At 28.6% G+C, this 17,790-nt stretch overlaps 1 protein-coding gene across 1 annotated transcript; it reads right to left on the bottom strand.

Annotated features, from left to right (window-relative positions):
- Positions 1-218: 218 nt before the first annotated feature.
- LOC113376721 (endocuticle structural glycoprotein ABD-4-like) lies at positions 219-16,677 on the bottom strand. The gene is made up of 3 exons (XM_026616748.1): positions 16,540-16,677; positions 950-1,114; positions 219-728 (listed from the first exon to the last, which is right to left on the bottom strand). The coding sequence occupies exons 1-3, from the start codon at positions 16,546-16,548 to the stop codon at positions 492-494; spliced, it is 411 nt and encodes a 136-aa protein (XP_026472533.1). The 5' UTR covers positions 16,549-16,677; the 3' UTR covers positions 219-491.
- Between the last annotated feature and the right edge of the window lie 1,113 nt (positions 16,678-17,790).

Raw genomic sequence — 17,790 nt, 5'->3', positions numbered from 1 at the left:
TCATACACTTATATATATGTATATATAAATACATATTTATATGTATGTATATATGACCTATAATTTGAAGCAATGAGATTGCTTATTAGATTTATAATTATTTGTTAACACATTTCTAATACCAGCTGCATTTTGCATTTGTTAATTTATATAATTATAAGTAAGCTGTCATAATTGCAAAATATAAAATAATAGTGCTCAAATAAAAAAATGTGTAGTGCAATTATATAACAAAGAAACCACAGTTCATTTTTCTTTTTTAGTAGGTAGAGTCGAGCACTACGATTCATGCCACTTCCGTCAATGTTTGTGATATAAAAATCAATACAGCAGCAAATCAGATTTAAATTTTTATACTTTTAAACTTTTCGCAAAACTTCGACAGTACTGACAAGGTCTTTGGAATTTAAAATCAGTCGATTAACAAAACGGATCTACATGAATCAGTGTGCAAAGTATCAGATCGTTTGTGGAGTTTTAAAGTGTGCTGCTTATCCGTTTCTTTCCGTTGTAGATGGCAACGTGGCGAGGTAATCGAGCGCTTTCTGGATCTCTGGTGGAATTGGAGGAGGTGTTGGCAGATGGGCGCCCTGCGGTACGAAGCCCAAGACGTCGTCAGCAACGTAGTTTAGCTGGATTGGCGTGCCGTCGGGTGATGTGTAGCTGAAGGCTCCTTGGACAACCACTACGTCGCCGCCTTGCGGATCAGATGAGCGTTTCAAGTTACCCTAATACATTTCACAAATGGAAACAGTCAAGGTAAAGTAACAAAAATATGAAACTTCAAAATTATTTGTATTTACGAAAAGTATAGTTTGGTATAGGTTTGGTTAATATGGAACAATTATGAAATAAATTAAATTTGAAGTAGAGATTTCCTCTCTATAGAGAATTGGTTAAGTAAGATCCTAAAGACTGTAGGAGTATTGCAGTGGCAATGTTAACCTACTTGTTCATCGCTTTTGATTCCATTAGAAGTCTCATAGCTGCTTATATAACTACCGTCAGGCTGCAGGTCAAAGTTTTGTCGTATTATTGTTGCTTGAGACTCGTCTCCTCCACCGCCCCGCTGTGGGGCCGCTAACACCGAAACCAAAATACTGCATAATATTACCTTAAAAGGAAATTTGTTGAAATTAATTAATTGTTACAAATTTATAATATATATATATATATATATATATATATACTAGCTGACCCGGCAAATGTTGTTTTGCTAAGTAAAGTATATTCTAAACAATTTCTAGAGAATCAAAAAAAAAAAGTACTTTAAGTGTATAAGGATGTGTTGTTTGGATGCTATATACAATGCGGTATTATAAAAACAATAAATCCATTATCTATATTTTGTCAATACAATCAAACTGGAAGTTTTATACACTTTCTATAGAAAACATGGTATAATCCAATCCAAGTCTTTTTTGGTCATTCGACTTATTGATTACGTTTCAAGTTTTTCAGATTCTTTTTGCATTCTGTGTTTTGTGTATAATTGTAAATAATACTACTGAGCTTATACAATATTTTCAAATTTCTGCGAGGAGAGATAGAAAATGAATTGAGTATTTATTCTTTGACCTACTTTTTGAAAAGTTTCAAGTAACTAGCTACTTCATCATTGTAGAAATGTGCTTTTTTCACGTCTTTCAAAAATTTGTTATCTAGACCTTTTTACCCCATAGACGGGGTAACTTCGAACGGCCAGTTTTTGTGTATAAATAAAAGGCAAAGCTGTAAACAATAAAAATTAGTAAACTAATAGTGTATGGCAACGTGCCTAAAGGCAAATTGTTAGAACTTCCTGCAGCGTAACGAAATGTTCGAGAAATATTAAATGTTTTCAAATAGATTATTATAAATAATGATGTTACATTGTCTAATATTTATAAGAATTACATATACTGAATTATAAAGTTTAAATTATTCATTTAAAGTATGTAAGTGAGCTTAAAAATTTCAGCCAGAATTAAAATTAAATTTGAATCATTTTCGATGTACAAAAAAAAAATTGAAAAATGTTTTTTGAACCATTCAAATCGGTTGATCTGTGCGCCCAAAGACGTGGGCAACAAATTGTGGACATACAAAACACACACATCTATTTCATCTGAGGTATGCCAAAATGTTCAGAAACCTTCAAAACAAGGTGACAATTTAAACTAGTGGGGCGCATGGCATCGTGCTTTAAGGCAAATTGCTGGAACTTCCCGTACGAAAAATTCTGTGCATTTTTCTCCATAATTAACGGACGTGTGGTTACTTTAATTCATTTTCAAATGAAAACAAAGTAGGGTAATTTAAAGATGGTTTAATTTCATAGTGCTATAGGGTTTCATTAATTAAGAATACCAAATTTATATTCCACTAAATGAAGGCTTGTATGGATTTAAAATAAATTAAAAAAAGCATTTATACAATTTTATTGATATAACGCCTATTTTTTAAACCAAACTAATATATATATATATATATTATTTTTAAAAACTGATCATTTGAACAAAAACACTGAAACAAAAAATATGCTTATAATATCAATATTCTACAGCAGTTATATTAATTTAATTAAAATTGTATTGTATTACAAACGTTCTTTCATATTTTTTATTAAGTATGTCGTTAAATTGTATCCAAAATGTTTACAATAAACACTTTATCACATGGGTGGCTCCCAAAATTACATTTGAAGATATTAATCGTCTTTTACGTTTGCGAGTGATTATGATCCGCCAACAAAGAAATTAAAAGTACAATTGAAGAATTAATAATAGCAACAATAGTTGTTTGACTTTTAATTTACTTGCGAACACATGTATTTAGCACGTCGAAAGTTTTGTGTTTTGCCTTGTGTATGTAACAATAAGTAACACGAGGATTCGACTTTATTTGCACACAATAATGAGACGGCGAAGATTTATTTAAGTATAGTTAAAGAAGTTTTTTAATGTGAGCTATAGAATCTTCGTTTGTTGTATAGTCGTATGCTCGTATTTAGTATCTAAACACTCTTCTGATTTTGAATTTTCAACCCCATGCCTGAATTTGGTCTTGGATAAAGAGTCAAAAGTATATTCGAATATTCGAATACTTGAATCGAATAGATCATTTTGTTTGAAATTTTGTTGTAAGTTTAACATTAGTAGTTATTGGTCATTTACCAAGTTTTTGCTTAGATAATTTAGCTCACAATCAGCCATAATGATGATATTTTTTCAAATGTGTGCGTTGAGTACGGTTGTGGCATGTATTTCTTGAAGGTTAAACAGATAAAAAAAAATCACTTAAGTAATACGAAAGAAAAAGGAACAAAAAGAATGCAAAGCGATTTTACAAAAAAATAGTAGTAGACAAATGTTCAAATTACCATAAAATATACTTTTGTCCCAGCTAACTAGTAAATTAATAAAATTATTGCTCCCCTACAAGTGTGTGTTTGCGCACTTAAAATGTGGGTGCGAAAACTTTATTGTTGAAACAAATAAGTAGTTAAAATTTTTGTATAAAGCTAATATTCACTTGACATCCATGAAGTTCATTATACACAGTTACACACGTATCGGGAAATTCATGCAACTTGTCTTAATGCAAAACAAACATCTAGTTATTTTGATTTAAATAAAGATATGTTATTTTATTTTAAGATTTCATTATTATGATACGTATTACTGATAAACTAATAGACAAAAGAATGACAACAAAATGGAAATATGATTATTAAAATAGTGAAATATATATTAGTTGGAGCAATTGTGATTTGTGAAGATCTCAAAAATAGCAGTAAAGCATCGAATATTTAGTACCAAGCACACGTTTTCATGACATTCCAATACAATTGCATATTGCGTGTTGTTTGTGAGAAAATCTCTGTATTTCACCAAGAAACAACGAAACATCTTGTGAAACAAATCCCATTAGAAGCACGTATATTATGTTGTCTTTATTTTCTTTGGATTAAAGCAAATCACAAACATACGCTTATTTATTTGAATACTAGATTTAATTGTTGTGATTAATATCATCCAATATCAATAGAATATTTTATCATTCTAAAGGAAATATACCTGGAATTAATTCTTAATTTCAGACACTAACTTGAATGAGTATAAGAATAATTCATAACTATCGGACTTATTACTTATTAACTAAACCTATGTACGTTTTATGAATTTAAAAATGAATGTTTCGACATTCAGTCAGTTTCATCAATACTTATACAATGATTCATCACTGCCAAGCCCACATCATTATATCAAAAGGGCGCATACTTTTGCTATTTGTACGTTAGCCGCAGATTGATCAATTAATAAACGGTTTTTAATAAGTATTTTCTTCATATAATTTTTATCTATTGTGTTAATAAATATGGACCATTAAATTAAGGCAATTTAGACACATTGAAAAATACGATATTTATATTGAAAATTTAACGGGATGTAAGGATATTTAAATAAGACATTACACACTATGCACTCGAATTATTATTTGAGCGATATAATTTCTTTTTAAAAACTTTGTTTTGAGCATAAAAAATGTCTGAAAATATTGCCTACCAAACCTGCATTGACAAAATTTTGTGCAGTTATTGAATTTAAATTGTCAAATAACATACTTCGCCGTATTACGATTTTAATTTTTGGATTTTTTTTCTACTAGATTGTGAATAGTTTATAGTTTATAGTTTATAGTTTGGTGAAAAGTCTCAAACATAAAGAAATTTTACCACTAAACGCTTTGTACGTTACATAATCATGAGCATTACCACTCAACTTCTGAGTGACTTTGAACATGGGTAACGCATATTTAAGCTAAAATATGAAAAAACTAAAACTATGAATATATATAACGGCAATAAAATAGAAGAATATAAATTATCCGAACACTTCGGGTTCGAAACTCCCCTAAACTTAACTTGATGAAAACAAACTTAATACTAACCTAGCTTTTTCTTTGTAATCATAACTTAATAAAAACTCTGATATGATGAAATACTTGAGAACCATTAGATATTTGAATCGAAGAATGTAGCATTGGATGTAAGTGCTAGCAACATGAAGCTATTCCAAGGAAACTTGAAGGTGGCAAAATGATTATGATTGACGATTTGAAGGATGAAAGGAATGGAAAATATTGAAAGGTGTTGGTTGGATGCGCTTGTCAAATAAATATGACAAATAAGCAAAGAAGTTTTAAAGGAATGACGGTTAAATAAATGCCACTCATGTATGTGTTGCCAAAAATGAGATACAAGAGGAAATAGTGCTTACGTGCACTTTGGATAAATCTATGTTCGGGTAGGCGAGTTTTTGCTATTTGTATGCATTTTAATGCTATTATATGCATTATTTTCATATATTTATATGTATATATATATGTGTGTGTGTGTGCGCGTGTGTGTGTGTGTTTGCATAAACTCAGGCACGCGTGCATATAGCTATAGGTATAAGCGGCGTGTGCAAAGTGATTGTGTAGGATTGAGTTTTTCAACCTCTACAGTTAAGCTGAAATAAGCAATAGATACATTGGTTCATCGTTTTATGATAGGAAAATGTCATTGTATAATGCTGGTGGCCTTTACATAACATCACTGAAGAAAGTTATGCATTTCAAGTGTGTTATGCAAAATCAACGCGCTTAAAGACACATATATCTTTCCATTTATTTTTGACCTTTAACCCAATCAGAAATCTAATCTTGTGAAATACCAACTAGTGCATGGAATTAAATTTAGTTATGCCACGACATGAAAATATGGCTCAGAAACATAAATAGCATCTGCAGCAAAGTAAGGATTGGATGGGGCTCCACTCGAAAAAAAAAAATACGAAAGCTGAGTTAAACTCTAACTCAGGAACCGATTCTGTCATAAAATAGACCAATGTTACGTAGGCGCTTCGTAGCACTTCTCATACAAAATCGTACTAAAACAGTCAAAATGGCATGTATTTGCTGTGCGATCAGGCGTTTTACACATAAAATGCAACCTCACTCATATGTTATTAAGCCATATCACAAAAATTATGCGTTTGACATTAGTGCGTTCTAGGTTAGGTTTTCTATATGAAATCCCTGACTGCACGGGCAACCACATGGCATTTTAACAGTATTTAGTACCATTTTGTATGAGAAGCGCTTCTTAATAAAGCCCCTACGTAGCATTGGCTTATTTTACTGCAGAATCGGCCCCTCAATTTTAGTGTCACACATTCATCATTATCTCTTATTTCGCAAGAACCCGACGAATTGGAAACTATAGTGATATTATAATGATATATGATATCAATATAGTTCAGAAATATCAATTGATTCTTTATGTGCAAGATATATTGCTATAGAAAGAATTGAATTTCGTTTAAAATTTTTATCGTATTTTATAGTATTATTCAATAGGTAAATTAGGACTAACTAATTATGCATATTGCAGTATTCCAATTTGTGTATTTTATTTCTTGAAATGACATAGGTCACAAAAAATAGTAGTCTGTATTAGATGTGCGGCATATGTTTTCCAATGTAGTTTTTACCGCTGAACATGCATCTAAATTTAAAATTGGGGTCAAAAGGCAAAAAATGAAAAAAAAAAAACTAAAAAACGACGAAATTTACGATTTAGTAATTTTTCTGCATAATAATTAAAGTCCTATAATTTCTGTGGTTTCCTGGCCCTCTTTACCCTAAATGACTACTGAGTTTCAATTGATCTATCGAGTTTTTTGTGTAATTCAGCAGTAATTTCTAAACATATTTACTCCCCATTGCTCTTGGTTTATCTACAACCATGTTTGCAATTTGAATATCTGAAATTTTGTTGGAAATTACTATTGTGTTTTGCAAAAAAACTTAATAGATCATTTAATTCAAAACTCATTAGTCATTAAAGGTAAAAAGGGTCAGAAAATGACAGAAATTATAAAATTTTAAGTGTCATGCAGAAGAATTACTGGATTGGAAATTATGTCATTTTTCTTATTTTCTTCTAAATTTTTTCACATTTGACCCCTCATTTTGACTTTTTATTCGTATTCAGCGGTAAAAACTATATTGGAAATGCAGACAACTTTTTTTCTGGACCTGTGTGATTATTACAACAATGAATAAAACTTCTTATAGAAGTACTTTTAAAATATTTTATAACAATAATTTTTTGATAATAAAAGGAATATCTCAAAATTTTTAAAGGCTTTATTATTAACTTCCCGTAGGGTAAGTTATAGTAATCGCAAAAAAATCGATAATCAAAATTTATTTGAATAATTTATTGAGTATTTATAAATAATTAAGTTTATTCATAAATAACAATATTAGTCAATCAGTGATTCTGGAAAAAGTATTTTTTCTTTGCAGTTTAAAACATCGTCGATAAAATTTTGTACTAAAAGTTAAGACAGTTTTTTTATATTCTGAGATTTTGAATATTGATACAATTTACATAAAAGCAATGAAATAGCTTGCACATCATTAAAATTTCATACGAAATAAATATGTCATAGGTAGGCATGCTTTCTGGTTGATAATATTTTGCGTGTTAGTATATTTTAAGATATTGGAAAATAATATGAAAAAATACGATAAAGGGTTTTTTAAAATAAAGTATAAACAAATAATTTACAAGAGTTTGAATAATTTAAATCAATTATTCATATTGTATTTGAATAATTCAAATCAATTATCATATTATTGATGTATCTTTTCAGAAAAGTCGGCTTGGCGTCCTTCCACTCATATTAATATTTATTAAAAATGATTGATGTGAAATAATAGCAATTGAATAATTTCTATTAATTCATTCGATTTATTAACCATATTTGTCTTTATGTTTTTGTGTGCAACCTGATTTAAATAGTTTAAAGTAAGAGATTTTAATTGTAAATTCGCTAGCTAAACATGCAGCCATGTTTAGCAATTTTTTTTCACCGAAAGACATATTCTAAAAGATCAAATTCGAAAAATGTCTTTTATTTTTATTTTTCCTGGGATTTGTATTCTTTCTCGAATTTATGAATGCAACTTTTCTAGACTGTGGTAAAGCAAGTCTTTGATTAGTATGAATAATTGTTTAAAATATTTTATCTGGATTCCTTCCCCGAATTATTTATTTCTATTGCAATAAAAAAACATTGTTTTTATAAATTTGAAGAAATCGAGGATGTTTATATTTCTTTGAAAAAAATTGTTTTTGGTAAACATATTAATTACAAAGAAAGGTTTCTTGTTTTTTAATTTCAAATATATAGTGATACCAATCACTAAATTTTCACATGTAAGGCAATTGTTCACTCTTTTCGATTTCTTTGTATTTGGCTAATTAATGATCAATTTAGATTTAAAAATAGCAATCAAGGTTGTTAGTTGACTTAGTAGTTGACTAATTATGAATATTTTTTATTTATTACAAATGTTTTAGTTTCTAAATTATTTTGAGAAGGTTAAATTGCTTCAGCCCGTTCTGTAATTTGAAACTTTTAAAAGCTTTACAATAAAAAAAAAAGATTTTTGAGAAATTTGAAACTATCTAAAAAGATGGACTTTTTTGAAAAAAATGACTTTTTTGTATCATGAAATTGTTTGAAAATTTTTAATTTTTTTCAAAGCAATTGCGGTGCGTAGCCGTTTTAGTGACGAAATATCGAAGCGCTTAAGCGCCTCGACGTAGAAATGTAAACAAAATTTGTACTTAATATTAAAATCTTTATAAAATATCTGATAATTTAATGTGCATATGTCTAATGGTCACTTTTGACCGCCAAATGGCTTGTTTTTACTTTTTCTTCACCAATTTTATCAGTTGTTTATTTTGTCAATACAAGTGAAATGTTATACAAATTAGTCAAATTGGGCGCTCGGTTCTTTCAAAATCTGAATTACCATTTTTACCACTGTTTGCTTCGTATCATCAAAACGGTTGGACCTGTCTTTACCAAAAAGTAATCAGCACGTCTTCCCATGGATAGGAATCGAATGGTTTTTTTTGAATCGGTTGATCCGTGTTATCGAAATTGTCGGCTAAATATTTTATCCGCACATACATACGCACACGCATACATACATACACACATACATACATCCATCAACTTTTTCTAATATATGCCAAAATGTTCAGAATGATTTGAAACGTAAAGATATATAAAAATTTCATTTTTTTTGCGATTACTATAACTTACCCTAAGGGAAGTTAATAATGCAACGATTAAAAAATTATTTAACGAAAATAATAACGACAAAATTTTTATAAATCGCGAATCGTTTTGATTAAAGTAATTAATCCTTTATATAGTATATATTTTTAGCACTACTAAAAACTAATATTTATAATCCATTATATACCGCTCTGATTTTAAAGTTTAAAATGTAATATAACTATAATACTATAATATCAAACGCCATAATATCAAATAATGTTTTTGAAAAGAAAGAAACTAATAAAACATTATGAAATTGATATGTTAAATTGTATACAGAATTAGGTCAGTCATACTGATAGGTCTTCCCATTGGAATAAAAAAGTGTAATCGTTCGTAAATCAACTGGGTATAAATTCTCCGAAATGTAATTCTGTATGTAATAGATATTATTGAATGGGCAAGCTTAAGCAATTTGTCAATTGGCAAAATGCCGTCTGTGTACACGTAGCTAATTATTAATTTAATGACATCGTGTACTTTTTGAATAGTTCAGATTCTCACGGTACAATACACTAGAAAGGATAATGATATCATGATGTGTACGAACAAATAATATGTATATGTATGTATATTTAAATATATACGTATATATGTATATATATACGCAAATTTTTCACAAATGGTGAGATATTTATTGCGAAGAATTATCCAACGACCTGGAAATTGGAAAGGAATTACTTCTTTATTCGGATCATCTCCAGTACAAAAATTAATATGAATGTAATAAGTATAAATAGGAGAAAAAATATTATTAACTAGAAATCACTATATTTTGGTGATTGCATACGGTATGTTTCGGAATATTTTTCAATTATACTTTTAATTCACCATTTTTTCGCTGTTGTTATTTTGAGTAATTTAATTAAATATTACTATTTAATGAATCATGTATTTGTGACGATTATTTTACCGAGGAAGAGCCAAATCAAACCCCGAAACTTACACCATTTAATTTTTTTTTTATAAAAACTAGTAATTACAATTCTTATGTATATTCAAATTGGTATATGTATAATTATTATATGTTCTTGCGTTATTGAAACATATTAGTCAAAATTTAGCCGTCAATAGGTGAAATAAATAATGGAAGTTGGGGCATATTGAAATTTTGATTATCTATCTTTGTAATTATCGCCAATCAATTATTAAGATGAGAATCGCAAATATAGACATATATATATATATATATATATATATATATATATTAGGGTGGTTTTTAATATGGACATTTTCGAATTTCCTTGTTCCCAACGGCTCAAATAGTTCCAAATTGATAAAAAAACAATTCTCTGAAAGTTTTATCTCTTAATATTATCTTTTAGATAGATAGAGCGCAATTCAATCAAAGATTTGTGTGGAAATAGCATGAAAATTTTTTCAAAAATTTTGCAGAGCGTCGAATTTTCAATAAAAAATGATACGAATTTTCACTTTTAATTCGTTTGTCGGTAAGTTATACATAATTTTTTTTTTTAATTTTTAAACATTTTTTCCATGCTATTTCTATACGAAATTTGATTGAATTGCGCACTATCTAAAAGTTAATATTAAGAGCTAAAACTTTTAGAGAATTGTTTTTTATCAATTTGGAACTATTGGAGCCCTTGGGAGCAAGGAAATTTGAAAATGTTCATATTAAGGACCATCCTAATTATATATATATATATATATATATATATATATGTGTGTGTGTGTGTGTGCGTGTGTGTGTATATATGTATATATAGGGGAGGGCAGGGCACAAAGATTCAATTTGACTCTGATCAATTATATTGTGAAAACCAACCAATTATATAACAACAAGGAATCTATATCTAACAAAGAATATATCTATATCTAATCTTTATTTGACTATGTTCAGTAAAACTCCCAGCTAATTCATCATTGTATAAATGTATTTTTTTGCTGTTTTTCAAAATTTTGTTACTCCATTTTTACCAGGTAGGCTTGTAAAATGGGGCGAGAAAAATGTCTTATTTTTAATTTTGAAGACATTTTACCAATGTGTACTACTGTACTATACTTTCGATCTGGTGTTTTGTCAGAAATATTCATAGGCAGAGTTGGTATAACTATTTATTTAATTTATCGCTTGTAATATTGTTTTCTTTTTTATTAACTACTTTTTATTGTTTACGCCTTCACCGGGGTCATTTTTACTCCAGGTTATATACAAAAATACTGTTGAATCAAACTTTAAATTGACAATACATTCCATAAAACAATTAAACATCGTTTAATTTGAAAATATATTGAGGTTTCGTAAACTAAACAACAGTGCTCACAAACAAAAAAAACTAACAGCGACAGAGAATACTTTTGGTATGGATTTTCAAATATTGTCGTGTTTTCCCGATAGCATCGTCGTAAGTATCAAGGTGATGGCTAATTAGACATCTTTTTCCCTAAACTTTCAAATATTGATATTAAAAAAATCTCAACTTGACTTGTTTTTGATATATCGGTGGTGTACCTTTTTACTCCCGGACCTTTAAGCCCCGCTCTACCCTATATACAATAAAAGTTGTATAGCTTCGTAGTTTACCCAATAATAGAAATAATTGATTGGAAATTGAATAATAATTGATTTGAATGAATCTCATATTGAGATTATGAAAATAACCTCATTATGAGTCGTAATAACAAAATTTTATATTTCGATTAGTATTAGTGAAATATTATAACATAGATATAAGAAAAATTCATCAAGTAAAAGAGTTAATTGATATGTAGAGAAGGTGATCGTAAAGTCATTCATTAATACTTCTCTGTCAAATAAATCAACTCTTTGTTGTTAGATATCTATTCTTTGTAATCTCATCTGACGATATGTTGACGTAACCTTTTCGCTTATTAAATTTAAGATTTATTACAAAGTATTGCTATAAAATTAAATTAATTTATGTGTGCTCATAATGTAATTGCGGATATTTTCATTATCTCTGGATTTAATGTTAGTTCTTATTCAAAATTTGATAAGCATGTAAAGTTCAGCGTTTAAAGATTTTTTTGTCTGGCGAGAAGAGGAGATAGTTTAGTGAAAATTTGAAATCAGACACCATGAAAGGGAAAGAAAATCTATTATAATAAATACTAAATTTACTATAGAGTACTGACCATGGGTAATCTATAATTACAACATTTTAAGACACCCTTTGTACTAGTACCAAAATAATGATAACAATGATTTTGCAAAGTAACATATGAAGCCAATATATACTAATCTCAAGTTTCTGAATGAAATAAAAACTTACGGATCTTGATCATCAAAGATAGGTTCACTGGCATTTTATATAAAAAAATACTTAACAATTGATTTAATTTCAAATTATTGTCAGGCGTAAATTTATTAACTTCCCGTAGGGTAAGTTATAGTAAACGCAAAAAAATCAAAAATGAAAATTTTTGCTCGTTTTGAAAGTTTCTGAACATTTTGGCATACCTTAGAAAAATTGATTTATGTGTGTGTGTTTGGATACAATTTGTCGTCCACAATTTCGGGCGCACAAATCAACCGATTTTAATGATTCAAAAAACATTCAATTCCTATTGATGAGAAGATGTGCTGATTAGTTTTTGGTGGAGACAGGTCTAGCCGCTTGGAAGATACGGGACAAAAAGTGCCAAAAACGGTCATTCAATTTTTGAGAGAACGGAGTACCCGATTTGAATGATTCATGAAACATGTTACATGTATTGACGAAATGAAAGACTGATGAAATTTTTGGTAAGCCAGGTGTAGCGGTTTCGGAGATACAGAGAAAAAAGTAAAAAAAAGTGATATTTGGCAGTCAGAAATAAGAATTTGATAAATTTTTAGATTTCAGATTTTTTTCAAAATTTTCAAAAATATTCAAAGTTTTATACTTCAAATATGAATTTTATATTTACAAACTAGTTTGAAAATGTAAACATTTCAAATGCGTTATTCTAATCATAAGAAATATATCCTCAGATGGATTTATTCGGCAACCTATTGCTGATGTAAATTTTCTCAAGTGTTTTGAGCGATAAGGTCGTCACTGTATATTTTATGAACGATAAAATATATAGTGATTATAATTATTTATTTGAAACTGTTTAAAATATTGTTATTAAACATTGATCAAAATTACTGATCTTTTTTTCTCGAATATTTAATTCTGGTACGGAAAGTTCCAGCAATTTGCCTTAAGGCACGATGCCATGTACCACTAATTTAATTTTATTGTAGTCAATTTTTTATACTCAGACATTACATTGAATTAATAAAATACTAATTCTTAATATTTAAACGTATTAGTGGTGTTCGAAAGTTTGAGAATATCTAAAGTTGCATCAACCGCCTTTAATTTTCTTCTAAAAATGAATAACCTTTTAATATCATAAAATATTTCTGGGTTGATTACAACCGATGTTCTATATCTGTTTCTGAGAAGTTTTGAGCAAAAGGTTGCGACGATGCGCCTGAGATGAACATTAGATCTCTCGGCGTTTGTAATAGTGAACGGAGTTTTTCAAAAGGGCAAATGCAATCGATAAAAATGATTTTTCAATGTTCACCTTTAAAAAGTGCATAGCGAACGTACCTTGATTGCTGTAAAAAGCATTTCAAATTTTACGTGAAATTATTTAACCTCTTCATAGCATTTAAGGATTAAAAAAAAATTAAATATAGAAAGTTTGTATCCATAAAGATATCCATAGTCAAACTTAATTTTAAATTCAAAATAATTTCGATTATTTATCATAGATACTCCCACGTTTGCTATTATTATTTGCACTGCAATTTTATTATGAAATGTTATAAGATCTTTTCCGTCTATACGTTTATTTTTTATATATATTTTTATAAATTACAATTATTTTGGTAATTTGCTTCCGTGTTCATCTTCTAGCCAAAAAATTGAAATAATGTGAGGGATTTGGTTCACAAAATTAAATTTTATTGACTAGAGAAACGGAAAGTTCCTACTCGAATTTTTATTTTAATTCTGATTTATTTTTGTGTGTACCATTTTATTAAATTTATCATATGGATAGAATTTTCATTATATAAGAACAATTTTAATAGCAGTTTTAATCGTGTTGTGAAAACATTCAATATAAACTTTATTATTTAATATAACAAATTTAAAATGCAACATCTTTTAACGGATTTTTGTTTTAACATTTTTGTATAGGGTAGAGTGGGGTTTAAAGAACCGCGGGTAAAAAGGTCTACCACCAATATCCCAATAACAAGTAAAGTTAAGAATTTTTAACAATAATATTTGAAAGAAGAGTATTTTCTTTTGTTGTTGGGTTTTCTGGTTGAGAGCACTGTTGTTTAGTTTACGAGACTTTATTTTTATAAGTTATAATTTTTTTGGTTATTCAGTTCCGTGTTCAGTTTCTAGCCAAAAAATCGAAGAAAAACGAAAGATTTGGTTCATAAAATTAAATTATTAAGTATTAACTACTAAAATGTAGGAGAGCAACGGAAATTTTTTGAATTTTGATTTTTATTATTATTTATATAATTTAATAAAATGTATCATATAGATAAGATTTTTATAATATAAATGCAATTTTAATATAATGTTTGTAGATGTTTTACAGATTATTAAACACACTCTCATTACAAAATGAGAAAAATCTTTAAACAAGCGTTTGTTACCAAATTCTCATCTTTAATATATGAAAAAATATTGATGTAATCTTAAGATTACATTTACACCACAATGTGGCAAGTTGTTGCTCAACAAATTTATGTACATCCTTCGTTAATTATAAATATTTGCAGAATGTTTCTGAGTTGTTGAAACTACGAACACTCGCATTTAAAATATTTCTTAATGAAGCAATAGGTGCTTAGATTAAAAAAATCTTTAACGTAATGAAAATATGATAAATATTATTTTTGATAATAAAATGCGAATGTGATACATAATTTGAAAATATAAAGCATACGAAAAAAATATCTCTTTCCTCATTAACGTAATTAAGCAAATTTTTAGAACAAAATGTAATAAATATTTATTACTATTGTCGATTAAAATTTAATAAATTTTTCTTGTTTCTTTTCGGTACCTTTACTAATTGGTAAAGGTATCTATTAATTTACCAGGTAATTTTTTTATTAGTATTAGATTGAAATTTTAGTATGTGAGCTTCATATTAATTAATGGGCGCATTTTAATGACGTGCTCCTCTTATGGTATTTTGTGTTTTATATATTTGTAATGAAATAAAAAATAGTAGAAGAATATATATAATAAAGGTCTCAAAATTGGGGTGCTCATGGTTAATGAAATAAAAATAAATGAATTAATATAATTATAAGAACTATATACTATATATTTATATATATATATATATATATATATATATATATATATATATATATATGGGTGGTTTTTAATATGGCCATTTTTGAATTTTATTGCTACCAAGGGCTTAAATGCTTCCAAATTGATGAAAAAATCTCTAAAAGTTTTAGCTCTTAATATTAACTTTTAGATAGTGCGCAATTCAATCAAAGCTTCGTATGGAAATAGCATGGAAAAATTTTTGAAATTTTAAAAAATGTTTTTTACTTGGCGACAAATGAGTTAAAAGTGGCAATTCGTGTCATCTTTTATTGAAAATTCGACTCACTACAAAACAGGTATTTTATAATTTGTTTTGTAGAGCGTCGAATTTTGAGTAAAACTCATTCATTTGTTTGCTAAGTTATATCTAAAAAACATTTTTAATATTATTATTTCCATACAAAACTTTGATTGAATTGCGCACTATCTAAAAGACCATGTTAGGAGCCAAAATTTATTGACGATTTTTTGTATCAATTTGGAAGCATTTGAGCTCTTGGGAGCAAGGTAATTCGAAAATGTCCATATTAAGGACCACCTTAATATATATATATATATATATATATATATATATATATGCATATTCGGATTACACGATAATCCGGCATTTATTCGAAAATTTCGTTATTTTTTCAAACATGTGCAATTTGCACGAGAAACGAAAACACGTAACACTAACTCTCAATCAGAAACTAGAAACCGTCAAACGGATAGAAATCTACCTTTTTTTTTTAAATTAAACATGTTTTTTGTCGAGAATTTTAAAATATTTAAATATATATTATAATAAATGTACAATGAGTTTTGTTGTTTGTATTAACTACTGATTTGGTAGTTTAGTTATTAACTTAATTGTTTTTATAATTATCGCCCGATAGTTCGACGCAGGGGTCAGTCCCGAGCAAGCCGGACTATAGGACTTTTACCGTAATAATATATATATATATATATATATATATATGTATGTATATATACATATATTCAGTTCGATTTTAATAAATAATAATATAATGATAACATTTTATACTGACTATTCTCATGATTTATGTTCGTCGTTGTTTGAGAGCACCAATTATAATAAGCACTAAATCTACTAGTCGTTAACAAAAATAATAATAATATTTTGTGTAGCACTACTGTTTTATTTTTTCGAGCAGTTTCACTTATAGCCTGACAGTGCCATCGGTTTGGTCGGGTGTGCGCCATTTATAGACGGGTCAGGCGGTTCGCAGGATTCACCTTTTACCCCCGCTTCTCTCTATTTAATGGCGCAGACACCAGAATGCTATTACTTTATCTCTTTTTATTGTGCTAGACGGCGAATCTGATATATTTCGACCTAGTTGGAAGCTTCATTAGCTATTTCACTCATAATATGAATTAATTAAAATTGTTATATTGTTCTTGCATATGTATGAATTATTATTTTTAATGTTTTCTGTTCACTCGTTGTATAATGATTAGTGAACTTATTCGAAATATATAGATACCAACTCTGTAATAATCAGATATGTCGCAAGACGTCCAGGTTATAGACTACTTTAGGATTCTGTTGATCCTGGACTCGATCCATAGCTGACGAATTTAACCTCCGTATATTTAAGGGAAAATGGTGCAGTTCTAAATACAAAACCGAAGTATATACAAGATCGATTCGGATATTTCATTCTTGTTCTCATCAATTTTAACACGTTAATCGCCATATCAGCGTTAGTCATATGTCTGACTCAAAAAAGTTCTAAATGCGCCAATCTGTGGCATACCAATCACAGATGTCCGATGCAAACGATATATTAACTTCCTGTAGGGTAAGTTATTGTAATGGGCCGAAAATCATAATTGAAAATTTTTACATTACATATCTCGACGTTTTGAAGGTTTCTGAACATTTTGGCATACCTCAGAAAAAAATGATGTGTGTGTGTGTATGTTTGAATGGATACAAATTTCTAGTCACGTTTTCGGACGCACGGATCAACCAATTTGAAGGGTTCAAAAAACATTCGATTCCTATTCATAGGGAGATAAGCTGATCAGTTTTTGGCAAAGGCAGGTCCAGCCTTTACGGAGATAAATAGCAAAGTGTGCAGAAAATAGAAATCGAGTTTTTCTAAATCTAAAAATCATTCAATTAGTAATGATTGGAGAAGTGTTATTCGTTTTTGGCGAAGACAGGCCCAGCCATTTCGAAGATACGGAGCTAAATGTGCAAAAAATGGCAGTTTTTGAAAGAACTAAGCGTTCGATTTAAATAATTCAAAGAACTTTCTGCTTGTCTTAAC

Source organism: Ctenocephalides felis, unplaced genomic scaffold (genome assembly GCF_003426905.1).
Source record: "Ctenocephalides felis isolate EL2017-DRISC unplaced genomic scaffold, ASM342690v1 CF-g0.4_SCAFFOLD_01886, whole genome shotgun sequence".
NCBI classification, from domain to species: domain Eukaryota; kingdom Metazoa; phylum Arthropoda; class Insecta; order Siphonaptera; family Pulicidae; genus Ctenocephalides; species Ctenocephalides felis.
Note: the sequence above shows the minus strand (reverse complement) of the source record. Positions and strands in the feature narration are given on the sequence as shown.

Bases quoted from the DNA above. Each gene is read 5' to 3' on its own strand.
- LOC113376721 (XM_026616748.1), bottom strand. The intron at 729-949 runs GTAGGTTAACAT...GAAATGTATTAG, and splicing joins GAATCAAAAGCGATGAACAA to GGTAACTTGAAACGCTCATC.